Genomic DNA, 20,518 nt, shown 5'->3' on the forward strand with positions numbered 1-20,518 from the left:
TATACGGGCACGTCAACCATGAGTACAAAGGCAAAAAATAGATAAATGTACTCAGCCTTTTGGCTTCTGCATGCACTAGTGCTCAAACATTCACACTAACTCCCCTTTTTTCCTTTTAGTACTATATAAATAGAATATATTATAATATATTTATGTGCAAGTTGACACAAAATTCCCTCCATAAAAACTCTACCAATGCTAAGTTCCTTTCCACTTTCTGAACAACTCACAGTCCTTTCCTTTAATTCTTGAAATTCCCTCATTCTCCAGTATCCAATTTGAAAGTAACGTTTCAACACATAAGTCATTTTCATCAATTTGTTCACTTAAGACAGATTGACATGGCATCACTATCAAGTACCCTACTTGTTACATTTTACATGACATTTGCATTATTATTATTATTATTATGTAGTCATGTTGTTAGTGCCAGGTACCATCACCACGGACACCGCGGTCATCATAATAACAAGAAACAACATAAGCATAATTCACACATATCGTATCCACCTTCAATTTCACCTGAGCCTTCACCCTCCGCGGGGGACGAAGGGGTTTATGATGTGAGGTCTTTTGGTGCCGTAGGTGATGGTGTTACGGATGATACTGAAGGTTTTAAGGCAGCGTGGGATGCTGCCTGCCAAGTTCAATCAGCTGTTATTCATGTTCCCCTTGGTTACTCTTTTATGATTCAATCTACTATTTTTACTGGTCCTTGTCAAAGTGGATTGGTGTTTCAGGTACAGATGCAACTATTTTTATCGTTTTCCTATGTGATGTAGTCTGACAAATAAAATCAGTTCATCAAGTATAATATAGATATTTTAGGGCAAAATTGTTACTTTTCTTTTCATTAAGTTCATCAAATTTTGTGTTTGATTTGACATCAAAATTAAACACAAAATATAGAAAGAAATTGTAAAAATATCTTTAGAACTTTTTGACCATGTCATTAAGGATATAAAGTCTTAAAATTAAAAACTTTTGTGTCTTATTCTATCACCCCTTTTTTACGTGAGATTAGTTGTTTGATCATTTATAGTAGTATGTTTTAAAAGGAATGATATATTTAGAAATAATTTAATTATGAATTTCGCATTTACTCTTAGTTAACATGTTTTTACGAAAAAAATAACTTGTCATGACATGTCTTTTCTTTAATTTTATATTTAAATAAACTATATTACCTAAATTAAAACGAAAGAGAATAATTTTGTAAATAACTAAATTTGTGTGCCAATATGGAAGTTGGAAGGAACAATAATGCCACCAGATGGACCAGAGTCGTGGCCAAGCAAAACCAGTAAGCGGCAGTGGCTGGTATTTTATAGAGTAAATGAGTTGTCATTACAAGGTGGAGGCGTCATAGATGGAAGAGGAGAAGAGTGGTGGAATCTTCCTTGTAAACCCCATAAGGTATGTATATATGGGGATTGGGGAGTAGATTAGTACTCATGTCTCGATAAGTGTTTGATATCCATAGTATTAAATAGTCCTATAAAATAAAGAGGCGATTTCTTATTTAAAGACGAATCGAGATTTCTGATTAAAAATGGATGAGTATTTGTCAATCCTGCATAATGATATTGTTTTTTCTCTTTACTCCACTATATATGGAATAGTGGTTGATTTCAATAATCTTTTTTTTCTGTTTTTATTTGGGTTTCAGTATCTGCATTGAATTCAATTAATTTAGATTCGTGTATTGTAGCGCTTATTTCTAGAGATAACTCTCGCAACAAGATATTTTCTATTTACTTAGCTTGAACCCAAAATTATTTTATTAAGGGGGGAGTTCAACTATTCTATCACAATTCATGCGTCGGTTATTTTCAATAACCTTTATATATATAAACTATCTAATCCTCAGTACACTTTAACTACAACAGGGACCTAAAGGAAGTACACTACCTGGACCATGTGACAGCCCAATTGTAAGTGAAAAAATAAACTTTCTACCACTAGACATCTCTAACAAATAAAAATAATTTATATTATTTCATTCATTTTAATTTTCTGAATTCTAATTTGGTACGTAAACTGCAGGCCATTAGATTCTTCATGAGCTCAAATCTAACGGTGCAAGGAATTAAAATGAAGAATAGCCCCCAATTTAATTTCAGATTTGATAACTGCAAAAATGTGCATATTGAATCCCTTCACATTACAGCTCCCATTTGGAGTCCCAACACTGATGGCATTCACATTGAGCAAACCAGCAATGTTGAAATTTATGACTCCCTCATCTCTAACGGTACCCTAATTAACTTCGCTTCGAGTATTTATGACTCTGGTTTTCAATATATCTGACATGCATATGATATGATATTATATGACTAAAAATTTAAAATATTAGGTGACGATTGTGTGTCAATAGGAGCAGGATGTTACGATGTGGATATTAGGAATCTCACATGTGGACCTGGAGGACATGGAATAAGGTAAGACCTAATAATAATACTAATTTGTTTTAACTTTTTGAATACTGTCGGTGCATAAAATTTAAACTCTAATTTTTACAGCATCGGGAGTTTAGGCAACCACAACTCGCGAGCATGTGTATCAAACATCACAGTTCGTGACTCAGTAATAAAGCAATCAGACAACGGTGTGAGGATCAAGACATGGCAAGGGGGATTTGGAGCAGTATCAGGAGTTTCGTTTCTCAACATTCATATGGACAATGTACGTAACCCCATTATAATCGATCAATTTTACTGTCTTTCGAAAGATTGCAGCAATCGGACCTCAGCAGTGTCTGTTTCAGATATTGAATACTCAAGTATTAAAGGAACGTATGATATAAGAAGCCCGCCAATGCGTTTTGCTTGTAGTGACACTATCCCTTGCACGAATATAACACTCTCAGACATAGAACTTTTGCCTGCGAAAGGCGAATTAGTGTTGGATCCCTTCTGCTGGAACGCCTATGGAGGACAAGAGACATTAACAATTCCGCCTATTTTTTGTTTGTTAGAGGGAAATCCTCCAAAAGTGTTTGAAAATAATGACTTAGGGTATTGTTCTTCGTCCTGAATTTTAATATTGCCTGACTGAGCGTTTTGTTTGTTTTTTGTACATATCATTGAGACTTTTACAGTATAAGTAATAGATTGATGTATTTGAGATGGGGATAATAATCCGAAACATCGATCGGTAGTATAATGTAATTTTAGATTTAGAAAGGGAGCTTATTGTTTGCTATAATGTAAGTTTTCCTTGAGATTTACTTTAAAGTTTACTCATTTAGGTTTTTCTATTTGATGTAATAGTTTTTTTGTGCTTTATGTCAATAATAATATGATTGCTTCTGTGTGTTACCTTCATTAAAATGTCTTACATCACACATTTTATATTTTGAGAGTCAAACAGTTTAAGCTTAATTGGAAATTTACTAATGGAATCTTCAATTTTCTTGAAATGAAAATTTATATATTTATAAACTACGTAAAAAGTACTATGAGTCACAATAATTAATAATTCAAAATGTTTAAGAGATTTATGAAAAATTTACGGTCAAAGATAAATTTGTTTGACTCTTGAAATCCAAAAGGTGACATGTAAAATGGAACGAATATGGTATTTGTGATGATCAGCCGTTTATGTTTATTCTTGAAAATTCATAAATATTTCGAAATGCATTTTTTAAAAAATTTGAGGTTTCTTTTCAAAAAGTTTGGAGATTCTTTTATATATAGAAAGTTGAATCCTGCAAATAGCAACTAAGAAGATAATGTGTATATAGTACAGCGGGGTTATTCGAATTCCCCAATTTTAAAGGGGTGTTTCATTAGTTTTTGCTACAAAATTGTGGTTGGTTGATTTTTCATTTTTATTCTTCAGATATTTGAATTTTAGAAAATGGCCCTAATGCCAATGTCAACAGAAAAGGTCTATAAGCTTCAATAATTTTATTCAAATAAAACTATTAAAAAGAATAAATCTCGTGCAGTTATTTGAGGCTTGAGCTGAAATAGAATAAAAATAGAGTAATTGAGGTTGTATGTTAAGTCAAAGATTAAGAGGGAAAAAATCTATATGGTACTTTAAATTAAAATACGATAAAACAGCCATTATTTCAATTATTATTAATTATTATCACTTGAAGTTCAAAAAATAAAGCATAATATTTACACATACTCGGGGTCAAACTAACATTTACAAATGTTAAAATTCATTATTTTCAAATGCTGAAGTTAAATTCGTAACTAACCACTACTAGAAATTAGAAAATTGTATCACCTTGAAGTATAATAACTTTTTCAGAAATTAATTAAGGTCAATAGGCCAACGTTCAAATAATTCAATAGATAAAAAAATACTATAAAAATGAGATTATAAGATTTTAAGTGTAAATTCGAGTAAAATTGAAGACATTATAATTCTTATATTAACTTAAATAAAAGATAAAAAACTTGCACAAACTAATTCGAACACTAAATGAAAAAATAATTAAAAAATTGAGACGAAACGTGTGCTTAGAAAGTTCACCATTGTGAATTTGTTAGGTGAAAGATATCCATTGTCTTGAAAACTAAAGGTAGAACAAAAAAACAAAATTAACATAATTAATGCAAAATTTTTGTTCTTTTTCCTTTTTGATTTCAAATTTTCTCATATTGCGGCTCAAATAAACATTGTGAATTTTCATATTTAGTACCAACCATGAGATGACAAAATAATAGAATGTCATACTTCCATTATGCAATTAAATATATATCTATTAAATGATTTGCAGCACACTATGATTCATTAACATGACAAGGTTTAAAAGGTGGTGATGTAACCTAATTAAAATTATGCTAATTTAGTGCCAACTTTCCGTCCTTCTTTAGACCCAATACGCTTCTATATATGGCTAATAAATAAATAAAAATAAAGGATAAGAGGGAATATTAAAATTTTAAACTATACTTTTTTGTTGGTGAAATTAATTATATGCAAGTTTAGAGCCAATAAGAAGAGAACAGAAAAAAGCAATACAAAAAAAGAAAATACTTTTTTTCAATAAAAATCATTGTTCATATTGTTAGATCTTCTTTTCTACTTTGCGACAAATAGGTCTATTAAGTGGGTAATATTATTAGGCATACGACAGAAATATAAATTTTAGTTTGGCATTAACTGACAATTAAATAACAAAGGGCGAAGTTAGGTTGAATCTACGGAGTTGGTTCAAAATCTCTTTCATAGAAAATTATACTATTTATATGTAATGAGATTTATTTTTTATGTATTCCTTTGGCTTTATGTGTGTTTTATTTTTTCATATTTTAAAATCATATAGGAGTTATTTGGTAGAGTGTACTAATAAAAATAATGTAGGCATTACCTCTGTATATTAGTTTTCCCTTATTTGATACACTTTTTCATGTTATACACTCCATTGTGATATTGAGAAGTGTATTCTTAATACTATAATAATGCAAAGTGATATTAGCCCAAAGATATGGCGTCCGAAACATCCAAAAAAAATCTCAAAATTTGTATGAGAACCTCTGTTATGAGTCGGGGAACATTCACATTACTCACACCATTTTTTTCAACGCATATTTCTGCATTTACAGGCACTTTTTTAAGAATCGCTAAAAATTTTCAATTCTTCGTGTGTGTTAGCCCATGGATGTGGCGCTCCGAGAACTCAAATATTTTTTCTCAAAAAATTTTATGAGGTCCTCTGTATAAGTTGAGGAAACTTCAAGTATACTCACACAATTTTAACGCCTATTTCCACATTTACAAGCTTTTTTAAAAAAAAAATCAAAATTTTTAGATTTTACGTGTATATTAGCTCATGGATCTAGCGCCCGGAGTACCAGAAATTTTTTCTCAAAAAACTTTTGAGGACCTCCGTAATGAGTTTAGGAACCTTCATTGTATACTCACATTACTTTAACGTCATTTTCGCATTTACAACACCATTTTTAAGAATCCTCGAAATTTCTCAAATTTCTTGTGTATTAGCACATGAATCTAGCGCCTGATGAACCGAAATAAAATTTCTCAAAATAATTTATGAGGACCTCAGTAATGAGTTGAAGAACCTTCACGTATCCTCGCACCACTTTTAATGTCCATTTCCGCATTTACAAGCACTTTTTAAAAATCGTCAATTTTTTTAATTTATTGTGTGTATTAGCCCATGAATCTAGCGTCCAGATCACTCAAAATATTTTTCTCAAAAAACTTTATAAGGATTTCCATAATAAGTTGGGAACTTTCATATATACTCACACCATTGTTCGAATGCTCATTTCTACATTTACAAGCTCTTCTTTAAGAATCATCGAATTCCCCAATTTTTCGTATATATTAGCCCATATATTTGACACTTGGAGCACCCAAAATTAATTTTCTCAAAAAAACTATAAGAGGACCTATGTAATGATTTGATGAACGTTCAAGTATACTCACACTATTTTTTATGTCCATTTTCACATTTACAACCTTTTTTAAAACATTACCTGAGGATTTTCATGTGTATTAGCCCATGGGTCTGGCACCAGAAGCACCCAAGAAAATTTCTCAAAAAACTTCATAGAGACCTACATAATGAGTTGGGAAACCTTCAGACATACTAACACCATTTTTTAACGCTCATTTCCGTATTCACAAATCCTTTTTAAGAATCGCCCATGATTCTGGTGCCCGGGGCACCTAAATGTTTTTCTTTAAAAACACTATGAGAACCTCCGTGATAAGTTGTGAAGCCTTCAAGATTTCTCGATTTTCATGAGCATTAGTATAGCACATGGATCTAGCGCATGGAGCACCCAAAAAAAAATTCCAAAAAAATTTATGAAAATATCCATAATGAGTTAAAAAAAAAAACCTTCACATATACATTTTTTAACGTGCATTTCCATATTTGCAAGCCCTTTTTCATAATCGCCAAAATTCCCTCATTTTCGTGTGTATCTGCCCGTGGATCTATCACTTAGAGCACCTAATGAGTTGGGGAACCTTCATGTATACTCACATCATTTTTAATGCTCATTTCCGTATTTACAAACACTTTTTTATGAATTGCCAATATTTCTCAATTTTCATTTGTATTTGTCAATGGATCTTGCACCAGGAGCACCCAAATATTTTTTCTCAAAAAATTATAAGGACCTCCGTAATGAGTCGGTAACCTACACGTATATTCATGTCATTTTTAACACTCATTTTCGCATTACAAGCCTATTTTTAAAAATATCCAAAATTTTCAATTTTACATTTGTTATATAATCCATGGATCTGGCGCCCAGAGCAGCCGAAAATTCTTTCTCAAAAAATTTTATGAAGACCTCCGTAATGAGTTGGGAACTTTCATGCATACTCACATTATTTTTTAACGATCATTTCTACATTTACAAGCTCTTTTTTATGGATCGCGCACATTCTTTGATTTTTTGTGCATATTAACCAATGGATCTAGCGCCTGGAGCATAAAATATTTTTTCTCAAAAAAGTTTACGAGGACTCATTATTGAGTTGGGGAACTTTCATTCACCATTTTTTAATACCCATTTTCGCATTTACAAGTCCTTTTTGAAGAATCGCTCAAATTATTTGATTTTTTTGTATTAGCCCATGAGTTTGGGGCCTGGAGCACCCAAAACTTTTTTCTCAAAAAACTTTATGAGGACTTCTATAATGAGTGGGGAAAAACCTTCGCGTATACTCACACCATTTTTTATGAAAACCTCCACAATGAGTTTAGAAACTTTCACGTATACTCACACCATTTTTTGAACGCTCATTTTCGCCTTTACAAATTCTTTTTTAAGAATCACCCAAATTTTAAAAAAATCATCGATCAGCACCCAGAGCATCCAAAAAAAGTTTCTCAAAAAACTTTATGAGAACCTCTGTAATGAGTTGGGGAACCTTCACGTATACTTAGATCATTTTTTAATGCTCATTTCTGCATTTACAAGTCCTTTTTTAAGAATCCCCCAAATTTTCAAAATTTTTGTGTCTATTAGCTCATTGATCAAGCGTCGAAGCACCCAAAATAATTTTCTCAAAAAACTTTATGAGGACCTCTGTAATAGTAATGAATTGGGGAACCTTCATGTAGACTCACACCATGTAAAATTTTCGCATTTACAAGTCTTTTTTAAGAATCACCTAAATTTTTTGAATTTCATGTGTATTTGACCATGGATCAGGCGCCGGAGCACCCAAAATTTATTTTTCCACCGTTATGAGTTGGTGAACCTTCACATATATACACATCATTTTTTAACGCTCATTTCCGCATTTACAGTTCATTTTTTAAGATTTGCCCGAATTTCCCGTTATTTTTGTGTATTATTAGCCTATAGATTTGACCTCCAGAGAACCCAAAAAAAATTCTCAAAAAACATTATGAGTACCTCCATAATGAGTTGGGGAACATTCACATACTTACACCATTTTTTACACCTATTTTTGCATTTACAAGTCTTTTTTTTAAGAATAGCCTACATTATCTAATTTTTTGTGTGTCCATGGATTTTGTGCCCAGAGCGTCTAAATATTTTTTTCTCAAAAATCTATATTAGGATCTCCTAATGAATTGGGTAACCTTCATGTATACTCACTTTATGTTTAACGTCATTTTCGCATTTATAAGCCTTTTTTGAGAATCGCCTCAAATTACTCTATTTTTCTTGTGTATTAGCCCATGAAATCTGGATAATACATGAATTAGCATAGTTAAAAACTCAATTATCCCCTCAAAAGCAATTTTACATCTTTTCCGTCATAGTTGTGAAAAATATTTTTGTAAATAAATATTTTCATACAATGCACACTATTTTTAGAGCCTTTTTGATGTTGTAGTTGGGAGAAAAATCAAGTGTTTTGACAAACCGTCCAAATTGCTTTTAAATAAAAACAATAGAAGTTTTTCTATTGTTGGGAAGAAGCTAAAAATTATGCTTCTTCAAAAATATGAGAAGCAAAAGCAAAAAATTATTTTTTTGAAGACTGAAATATCACTTACATTAATTAATTAACATATTTCTTAAGTTTTGTTAAGTTTCATTCAAAAATTTTATTTTTTATTTTTATATGATAAACTTTTTATTTTATTTATGTTTATATATTATAATTTATATTTTATATATTATTTTATAAATTTGACACTCAGTTTTATCTTGTTACAAAGTACTATGGCTATTAGGGGCAGAGCCGCCTTGGTGCACTTCTACGAAAAATTATATTATTTATACATGGTTAAATTAATATTTTGTGTTTATATAGTAAATATCGAACCCCCTTCGACTACTCCGTCTACGAATTTTGAACCCCCTTATTGAAAATCCTAACTCCGCCACTGATGGCTATACATAATTTCATATGACGAAATAATAGCACTGATAAAGACTTCAACTATTTTACAAATAAAGACATTATTATAAAAATTGAAGAAGAAGAAGATGGGAAACCTTCAGAAATAAAAGACAGATCGTCTATTACTGTAAAAATATTGCCTGATAAAATTATGAATGATTAATCTATTACCACGAATCTAATTTAAACCAAATTAACATGTCAATTCTAAAAACGTTATAGGTAATTATGGTAGGTTGAAAGAGCGTAAAGCAAATATTGGAGGCGCATGCGCAAAAATATATGAAGTTGAGTTTCATGTAAGAGGAAACAAAAAGGAAAAGGTAATGTCTCCATAAACTGAAAAAGCAATATTAATGGGTTAGATTCTATACCTATATTATTATTATTATTATTATACTATATAGTATTATATTAGTTGTGTGACTCTTATATGGTGAAAAAAAGAAAGTGAAGGTGACGGTGCACCATACTATATAAACTTAACTAGCTAGCTGCTAAAACCCAACAACCACCCCACAATACTCTGCTCCGCGCTTTTCCTTTTTTTCCTGCCCACTTCTCACTTCTCTGATTCTTCCCCTTTAATTTATGCTTTTCATTTTTGAAAGTGGCCGTATTCGAGAGCCGGTTAGATTTATGTATGTATTAAGTTTATATTTTTTTCATTTTAAAAAAAAATGATTTGATTTGATTTAGAACGAAATTTTATGAATATAAAGAAGATTTTTAAATTATGTGGTCCTAAGTTAAAGTTAATGTACAAAATTATCTTTTAATCTTGTGGTTTTAAGCATGTCATGTAGGAAGCTGAAATTAAAATGTTACCCTAAAAAATAGTCATTCTTTTTTAAACACTGAAAAGGAAAGGATATCACTCTTTTTTAAACGGATGGAGTATTAGTTATCTTAAATTTTTTGCTACATAAAATAATAAATAAATTTCCTCATATATAACATATATATGTATCAGTTATGTATATTTTTAAATTGTTAATCAAATATCATATTAATTTTACATATAAATAATTTATTTTCTATTTATCTACCAAATGTTATATAAGTTGTATAAAAAATAATACATGGATGATTTGAATCTCATTCATCTAACAAATGACTTCTTAGGGTGTGGTTAATACGGATTAAATTTTTTTTAGGAAAAATGCACAAGTTTTATCCATAGACTATGATTGAAATTTCAAATACACAAATTAACTAAACTAAAATCTTATTATCCCTGAACTTTTTTTTTTGTAATTTTGTGCACTTTTTTTTACTTACGTAGCATTCAAATATCTCTCATGCGCCTCATAGTCACGGCGTGTGCCACGTAAGACAAACTATATATAAAATTAAAAAAATAAATTCAAAGAATAAGATATGATCTTAATTTAGTTAATTTAGTTAAGATGTGTCTCTGAAATTTTGATTATAGTCTATATAACATGCATTTCTTCTCTCTTTTCTTTTATGTATGGTTGATAACAATTATGGGAAACTACCGAAAGTAGGAAAAATTAATTTTATAAGTGACATTTTATAATTTTTTATTTTTCAACACATCTTGATCGAGCGGTGGAGACAACATAGTGACATCATATTCATATGAATAGAATACTTTGAACATAAAACATAAATTTATTTTAAAATTACACTATAAATAATAGGTATAAGTTCATAACTTTTGAATACAACAAAATTAACATTAAGAACCTTGACTTAAATCCAGAGATACAACTAATCCTTCAACAACCCCTATAGCTTCCACCTCCACCTTCATCTCGATAATATTTTTCTACTACGTTTTTTTTTTATATAAATGCTTCTGATAGAATGTTTTGCTTTGTTAATTAACAGCAAACACCAAAAACTAAATTCTTTTAAAAAAACGTTTACTTTTCTAAAAATATATTTATTAGAAAAATCATTTTTCTTTATACCAAACTATCCGTTAGTATTTCTTCCGATCTCATTTTATACGGTAATCTCAATATAAAGTTCTAAAAATTTAAACTTTTAAAAATAATAGAAATGTTATATAATTATATAGTAAAATAAGAGTACCATTTGTTAAATAAGTATGATATGTATGTATATATATATATATATTCAGTAACTTATAAAAAAATATCATACAAATTAATATTTTATTGCATAAAAAAAGATGAACCATTTTAGAAAGTAGAGTGGCCTTGCCTCCCTATGCTTTTTTGTACCTCCCTTTTAAGCTACACCTTTTTAACAATATCAAAATAGGGAATGTATTATTCAGCTTTCTGGCTACTTTAGCATTATATTGCTAGTAAAAAATCAAATCAGACCCATTCTTGTAACAGTGCAAGGCTCCTCCCATTTACTTTTTGTAACACTTGAAAAGTTCCCTAGGAGAAAGGATTAGATTCCTTTCCCGCAGGCTTAATTATTTGTTCGCGAGCAAGTTATTTTAAAATTTATTCTATTATTAATTTCGAATAAAATGAAATAATTATTTTATGAATAAATTATATATTTATGATTTTATTCGAATCAAATATAAAATAAATTTTATTATTCAACCTAAAACTTATTCCTTTTGATAAGGGTCCCTAAAGGACAAAAAATTATCATTTTGCATTTGTACTTGCAAAAAAATATAAAATTTCTCTGATATATGCTCAAGGTCCATGAAGTTACAAAAAGTTCAACGAAATTAATAAAAGTAGTGAAATGGTAAATATTCTTTTAATTCTTGATCAGATCTAGTACAAGTCTTTTAGAGTATGAAATCATCATTTATAGAAAATACTAATGTGGACTTTTCAGTTTTCAGTGTAAATTTAAATATAAGTGGGTTTTAATATGAATTCAAACATCATGTGAGAATTTTTTTTTAAAATGTAGAGTAACTAACCTATCTCCAAAGTAGATAGAAAGATAGAAATTTATCGAATGAATGTATCTCTTTTGACATATTTCTTTTACTGTTTAATTATATTTTTTAAGATTTGCCATTTTATCGTTCGTTTGATCAAATTATTTTGATCCTAACAAATTAATTTTTTTCGTATAGGTCATCCATTGACGAGAAGTGGAAAAAAAATTAATGAAATAAAAATGACATATCCTTCTCTTTTGTCAATGATGTTTACTCTTTTGTCAACAAAATGATTATTATTCATTCAATAAATAGGACGCAATTTTTAAAATAATATACTAGAATATAATAGTATCAATTTGGAATTGAACGTAAAGTCCAATTAAATCAAGGAAAACTTTTATAAATAGTTATTATAATAAATTTATTTATACTCCATAGCTATAATCTACCCGCTATAACTATAATTTAAGCTACATATAATTTACAAATTCTATGTAATTCATACGGTACAGTATGCAAAGTGAAATCGTCAAACTGATGAGTAGACAGTACTATACCGCCAAGAGAAAGGAAATAGTAAAATAAGAGATCTTATTTTTTTAAATTATTAGATAGAAGTTAGATTTCATCCTTCCTCAATAGAGGCCTTGAGTTCAAGGCTTAGAATAAAAAAGAAATCATGTGAGAGAACGTTCTCCTCTTTATTTGTCTTTGCATTTATCAACGTCAAATTAATAGGAAAATTCAAGGAGAAATGACCGAAATCCTATCTTTAAGTTCTCTTACCATCATTATCCCTTATCAGTTTTATAAATCTCCAAAATCTCTTATTTTCGCGCATCAGATTAATGTATCAGCGTATTAGATTAATATATCTGGCGCATCATATTAATACATCTCGCGCATCAGATTAGTGTATCGTGTATGAAAATGTACATCAATTTAGTATATTATGTATAAAGTGTAATGTATCTTAATTAGCGATTAATGTATCTCGCTTATCAAATTAATGTATCAACGCCTATATTATTGTATCGATTTGGAATTTCTGTAAATATAAACTTATAAGGGATAAATGATAATTTTATCTTTAAAATATGTGATTTTTGTCATGTCCTTTGCCTAAAATTCAATGCCCATATTGAACACCAAATGAAAGTAATTGGGCCTCCAAATATTTTGGGGGTTACAACACTCACTTTAACGGTTTGACTCTATTATCTTGCTGTTATGGTATCTTTTTCGCAATTTACCCCGTCTCTGAAAAATAACTTTTCTATCTTCTCATAAATAAGAATAAACTAATTGATGCTCTGAAATTATACATTTTATGGAATCCTCGAATTTGCAATATTTTCATCTAATATTAGCCACAACCCACTAGAGACCTTTCGTTGCATAAATGTACAACAAAGTATACCGAAGTTACTAGCCCAAAAAAATATGTATAGTGACACTAGTAGCCCAAATAATTGTGAGGGCTCTTCTTTTTTAGGTGTTTGCAACTTTCATATTTAGTATGGGCTTATTCCTTCATCTAAAGCAACAATATATGACCTATTATCACACGAGACCACATTATGGTCAAGTTGGTCTATTTTGGGTGGTGTTAATTTTGAGAAAGTTTTTAGCAAACATATAGATAAAATAAGGTTTTATAGCTATAGTTTTGATAATTGTTCTTTAAAATTATAATTTCATTTGCTATGTAGGCTACAATTTGTATATTTTTATCTATTTTTATATTTCGCTTGCGAATAAGCAAATAGGGTATACAAATTCTGTATTTATGCATTTAGAATTTTTCAAAACTACATTTGTATATTCGCTTGCTCATATACATATAGGGTAATTTACTATGAATTTTTCATAAATCATATACAAATAATTAAGGTTACAAAATTCTAAATTTATACGATCAGAAATTGAATTATACAATTTATATGAAGCACGCAAATTATATAAATCATGTAAATAACAAGCATTGAATAAACTATGGCCGCAAATTACAATTTTCTGAAATCGTAGCTATAATACCTAATATAGGCCGAAGAATTGTTATTCTACGTAATTTTCCCAAACAAATAAAATTTTATTGTCTTAGTTAGTCACTTTGGAAAATTGTCCTTAAATTGACACAAAATAGTTCAGATGTCAAGTCGCAAAAAGACAAGGTATCGTTGATGTTTCTTGTTCAAAAATTATTCATTAGTCAATGATACTATAAGAGTATATGTATATCGTTATGGTATCATTAAGGTTTCTTGTTCAGAAATTACTCATTACTCAATGATACTATATAAATTATGGTATCATTAAGGCTTCTTATAAAAAAGTTACTCATTAGTCAATGATACTTTAAGGGTATATATCAGTTACTAATAATTAATTTATGAATAAGAAATCTTAATGATAACAATACAATACAATATATATATATATATATATATATATATATATATATACTGATTTAATACTCATTAAGCGAGATTACCAGTCTTAATAATATACCAATACAGTACATATAAGACACAGATTTGGTATCAATTAACCAAATTAATCGAAAATATATAATGCAATTATTTAGTGGATATAAATATAAAAAGGTATGTGCTCGTAATTATTATTATTTTTTTTAAAAAAAAAAATGGTTAATTACATGGACTTCAAAAGAAGAAAAATAAGGTCAAAAATAAATAAGTGTCTTCTAAGAAGACCAAGACTTTGAGTGGGGCTTTTGACATGTTATATATGTACGTACGTTTTGTAGCAGCGTGGAAGGAACCACGAAGTTGCACAAAAATTGAACCCTTTTTTCCTATACATATATTTACTAATAACCGTGACATTTCCATTAGTACCACAAAAAATATCAAATTAATATGAAAATTTTTGAGAGCAAAAAGAGGAAAGAATACCCAGAATTTGATGACAACGAAGAAGAGAAGATGAACAAGTTCTATGAACTCATAAGAAACTTCAAAGACCATGCTTCTCAATTGCTAATTAATAGTAGTAGTACCAACATGCCCAAAAATAATGAGACTACGCAACGTGAATTAGCTGAAAAATTCGAGCTTAAGAAGAATAAGAAGAAGAAGAAGAGTGATGATAAGGTAATTAAGGAGGAGGTTAAAAGTAGTAATCACAAGGATTTCTTCTTCAAGAGTCCTTCTTTGCCAAATTTAGACGGAATAAACCTTGATATTAATGAGATGAGTGGTTATAATAAGCTTCAAAGAGTCTCACGTGATCATCAAATTCACGAGGATACTAAGGGTTTAGACCTTAATCTTTCTCTTTGATTAATTTGTACGTATAATTTATAGTTTCCATATATCATATATCCTTGTATTATGTTGAATAGACGAATCTAAAATTTTAAGTTTTTATTATATGGTGCATGTACCGATAATTGGTTTGAGATTGAATTTTAATTTTGTGAGTTGAAAACAATTTGGTAAACTGGTTCATGTTGCCTAACATAAATCAGGTACTAGAACTGGCAGGGGCGGATCCGGTACCAATTCGATCGTTATTTTTAAAACGGAACATAAATTTATTGTTATGTGTCAAAATTGAATAAAATTCTAAAAAATAGTAGACATGAATCTATAACTAAATAATCTTAAAGACTTAACTACAGTTGTTCAAACATTAAAACTTCAAATTCTATATTTGTCTTAAAAAACTAGGGAAATTGTTGCTCTCGAATATTGAACGAGCATAGTACATATTAACGGCATTAATTATGTTCATAAATTCTGAAAATTATTTAATAGTACCGTTTAAATTTGGATGAATATGATTATGTTATGTATAATATATTCAGGTTTGGGAAGTGGATGAAGAATTACTTTGTACTTTCAATATGAATCATAAAATTTTGAGTAAAATTCACTAAAACAGAATCAAATGTAATTGATTGGAACTCGTAACAATAAAAATTAAATTCTGAATCTGTTTTGCAAACGTATGTTATTATTCTTCCGAACATTGGGCTTTTTATGATTTGGGCTTTTTAATTTTTTTTCTCGCGCTTACGGCCCAATATAGACAAGGACAATTACTTCTTCCGGTAATTCTTTTTTCTTTTCTTTTTTTCTGATTTATTTCTTAAATTTGAGTAATAGTTAATCAAGGTTTCATGTAATTCAACTCATAGAATTATTTCTATTCAAACATTTTAGAAATTTGGGCTAGTAGAAAGAGAAATTATAAAAGAGGGGATCACAAGGTCAAAAAGAAATTTAAATAATCAACCAACTTATCTACTTAAATTCCTCAAACCTTTATAATTAGTTTAAATTTAGAGCAAACATAAAATTCATATTTGTATGTTATAGCAAAGTTTGTATAATTATGCTCTATATCAAACATAAATATGTGTAATTCACTATACATATACAAAGAAACCAATTGTATAATTCCCTATACATATACAAAAGAAAACAGTTATATACAAATCAATTGTATAATTTGTATATGTATAAAAAGAGAAAGATAGAAACACAAAAGAAAATTGGACAGGGGAATATTTGTATTGTATAATCATAAGTGTATGAGACGAAGATATATGTATTTGCAGGTGTATATAAAATTTTCTCTCGCTTTATACAATCAGAAACACAATTTATACATTCCGTTTCTTTTTGTATAAGTGAAGGTGGCGCGCGAGATTGAGAAAGGGAGAGGGTAACGAAAATATATGTACATATACAATTTTTTCTTGCTTTACACAAACACAAACACATTTTATACATTTGTGCTTGTATAAAAGTGAGATGGAGTGAGAGAGGGAGAGTGTGGCGAGAGTTTGAGAGAAAGAGAGGTGACTGACAAATAGTATGCTAAAGAGCACAATTAAATCAAAGTGTGGTTATAACATTGAATTTGATTTATTAATTGCCAGTATATACAATTTTCCCTAAATTTTATCTTTAAATATTAGGAAAGACAGATAGATGAAGCTAAACGCCATTTGAAATTCACCCATATAATTTTAGCGGATTGAATTAAGTGGGAAGAATCAATAAAATAATTAAAATGAATATTTTTAATTTCTTAATTTTTTTAATTTCAATAAATTTCAATTAAAGACTTATTAAAAAAATAGTTAGATGACTTTTTAGTTGAAATATCAATGGTTAATTAAATGACTTTGAGTTATAAATCTTGACTAATTACACCTTGTTTGGATGATTGTTATTCATTGTATTGTTAGTTTGAACATAATATTTGTGTTGATAATTACTTAAATTCTATTGTATCGTATCGTTTAAATCCACCGTTAAGTAATGACGAAAATACCATTTCACATACCTGATTTTGTGTAATCGCGTAGTTAATGTTTTCTTCTCATTTTGTCTTTATTTATTATTTAATAATTATATTTTTATCTTTTATTCTACTTTTTTTTTGTTTCTCACTGGTTTTCGGTATCCATATTGGAGTCTGACTACATTCAGATTCGCGCCGAAAAGTCCCACATTGGGGAGGAGGGTAAAATGCTTCCAAACAAAGGTGACTCTCTACCGAGAGGGGCTCGAACCCGAGACCTCTGGTTAAGGATGAAAGACCACTTACTCCTCCACCACAACCCTTGTTGGTTTTATTCTCTCTTTTCATAATAGCTCTACCTCGTATCCTACTTTTCTGATATATTTATCAATCAAATTATGGATGTGTGACAATATGTAATGGTCAAAGAGAAATATACAATTTATCCAAACAATATATTCATTAAATCAATACAACACGATACAATATAACATAATACGTTATAATACGATATATTATGAAATTATAAGTAACAACCAACCAAATAAAGTGTAATTAATAGAAGAGAGAAGTACGGAAAATGGCCTTGGACTTGATGCAAATTATTTGTTGTCTCCGAACTATTGATATACTTAAAACACCTTTCTACTTGACTCTTAAACTAAGATACACCCCCGATCTACCACATGACATAACAACTTCAAACTCTTATAGAAGTAGGTAGTTCCTAACAAAAAGCCGAAAAAAGTGTCGAAGCACCCCTAAACTTGACGAAAATTTAGAATGTATTTCACGTTGCAAGATCGAGTATGAATTTAAATTTAATTAGTCAAGTAATTAAAACAGTATTTTTAAGAATGACAATAATTTAAGAATAAAGCCAATTATATAAGCCGAGTTTAGATAAAATATTTTCAATACTCCTTTCTTAATTGAACTCGATTTTGGGGGTGTCTGGTTCAAGAACTTCAAACTCAATTTTAAACTGGTATAACAATTTAACTATTTAACATTTGGGCAATTTCTTCAGGAGTGCTCGACAGCTAATTATTGTCCAAAGAAACATCATGATTATTACAATGTGGTTCAAAACAAGTCAATGTTGAAACTAAGGTTCACAAACCAAATACACCAAAAATATACTTAGTAGTTAAAAGAAGTAGCTAGAAGAAAGATAAGATGTATTTTTGAAATGACAAGTTCTCTATTTGTGAATTTTCACGGCTCATATTCATCATCATCATCACTACAAAATAGAGTCCAAAATGTATTACTAGGAATTAGCTAAAGAACCTATTTATTGTTTTTACAATCTTTACGTGATCTTAAAATTAAGTCCATTCGTTTTAAAAGTTATTTTGGAGTGTCGGTTTCCTCTGACTAGAGCCATTAAAATAGATTTAGGCTATGAGACCGGACTAACCCAATCCGTTACTAGGGCAGGATTTGGATATGAATTTTCAAGCCTATTTAAAATTATGACTTATAAGTCCAATCAATATAAGTCCTTGATCCTTGATTGAGCCTGAGCTAGGGTCGGCCCATACACCACAACTAGGGGTATACATAGGTCGGTTCGATTTGACTTCTCATTAAAAAAATCTAAGCCATTTGTGTCGATTTATTAAATCTAAAAACCAAATCAAACAATATAAAGTCATTTTTTTCAATTTCGACTTTAGTTGGTTCTTTCGTTTTTTTCGTTTTTTCAATTTTTTTATAACTATACGATATTTGAAAAAGCTATCAAATATTATTTCACTTACCTATGTGATGAACTAAGCTTAAAAAATGTCAAATGAATAGAAATTTTCAAAAAAATTATAAAATTCACACGAGTACATTTTTTTTTTGAAATATCAACGTTCATTATGTTAAATTAATAAGATTAGAGGCTAGAGGCAAACTGAATATAAAAAATATTTATAAAGTAAATTGTTAACTTCGAATTTGAAAAACTATAACAATATAATTGTAACTTCGGATCTTAATACAAAATAAAATATTTACAATTTTTACAAGTCCAAATTTGAAATAAAATATATAAACATTTAAAACTATAAACTAACTAAAAATATGTTAACAAAAGTAGATTATACATAATAATTTTTAAATATAAATAAAATTATATATATATATATATATATATATATATAAACTATAAATTAACTAAAAACATATCAACAAGTCGGTTCGGTTTGACTTTTTTTCTTCCATATCAAACCAAACCAAGAGTGGTCGGGTTATTTTTTCAACCATCAAACAAAATCACAAGTCGGTTTTTTTCGGTTTGATTTGGTTCGTCGGTTCGATTTAACTTTACGATTTGACTTGTACATCCCTAATAACAACTATTTATTTAAGGGTAACTTACAATAATCTCACTATTATATAAGATAATTGTTTAAATGCACACTATTTTGTAATATTATGAATTTTATCAAATTTTGGTACATATATGTATCTCGGAATACATAAACTCAAGATTAGGTTAATTTGTTCCTAGATATTCTCTATCCAAGTGGATTATCATGTATGTAGGATACATAGACAAAATTTGCACCCTCGCCACCTCCCGTTATGCTCGTTACTCTCTTATCTCGCTCGCGTATCTAGGATACATCACACCAAATACATGTACATCTCGTGTATCTAATATCCTACATACATGCTAATCACACTATATTTTTTGCTTGTGTCATTAAAACAACACCATTGTTTGTCATATTTGATTTGAAAATATTCTCATTTCTTGATGTTATAGAATTTTAAGTTTAAAAAGAAAAAAATGAAGAAAAAAAAAAGGAGCTAGCCCGCCCAATCAAGCCTTCTGTCCTTCGATGGTTGGATTGATTGAACATTTTGAGGCCCTTCCAAAATAAAGGATCTGCCAGCCCTAGCACATCAAATTTCTTAACCCGCAAGGCTTGAACCAGGTGAGGCTAAACCGACCCTTTTTGACAACTTTACCTCAAACTATACCTCATCCAAGTCCGGTTATGGTGTGTAAGCACTAATACTGTTCAAAATAAATCCTCCATTAAGGCAATAACT

General features: G+C 29.4%; 1 protein-coding gene across 1 annotated transcript; it reads left to right on the forward strand.

Moving 5' to 3' along the window:
- Positions 1-208: 208 nt before the first annotated feature.
- Positions 209-3,332, forward strand: LOC101266864 (polygalacturonase At1g48100). Its single transcript, XM_010323986.4, has 6 exons — positions 209-740; positions 1,249-1,416; positions 1,890-1,934; positions 2,047-2,254; positions 2,357-2,441; positions 2,523-3,332. The coding sequence occupies exons 1-6, from the start codon at positions 342-344 to the stop codon at positions 3,034-3,036; spliced, it is 1,419 nt and encodes a 472-aa protein (XP_010322288.1). The 5' UTR covers positions 209-341; the 3' UTR covers positions 3,037-3,332.
- Positions 3,333-20,518: the final 17,186 nt, after the last annotated feature.

The sequence above is a fragment of the Solanum lycopersicum genome, chromosome 1 (genome assembly GCF_036512215.1).
Source record: "Solanum lycopersicum chromosome 1, SLM_r2.1".
In the NCBI taxonomy this organism is placed as follows: domain Eukaryota; kingdom Viridiplantae; phylum Streptophyta; class Magnoliopsida; order Solanales; family Solanaceae; genus Solanum; species Solanum lycopersicum.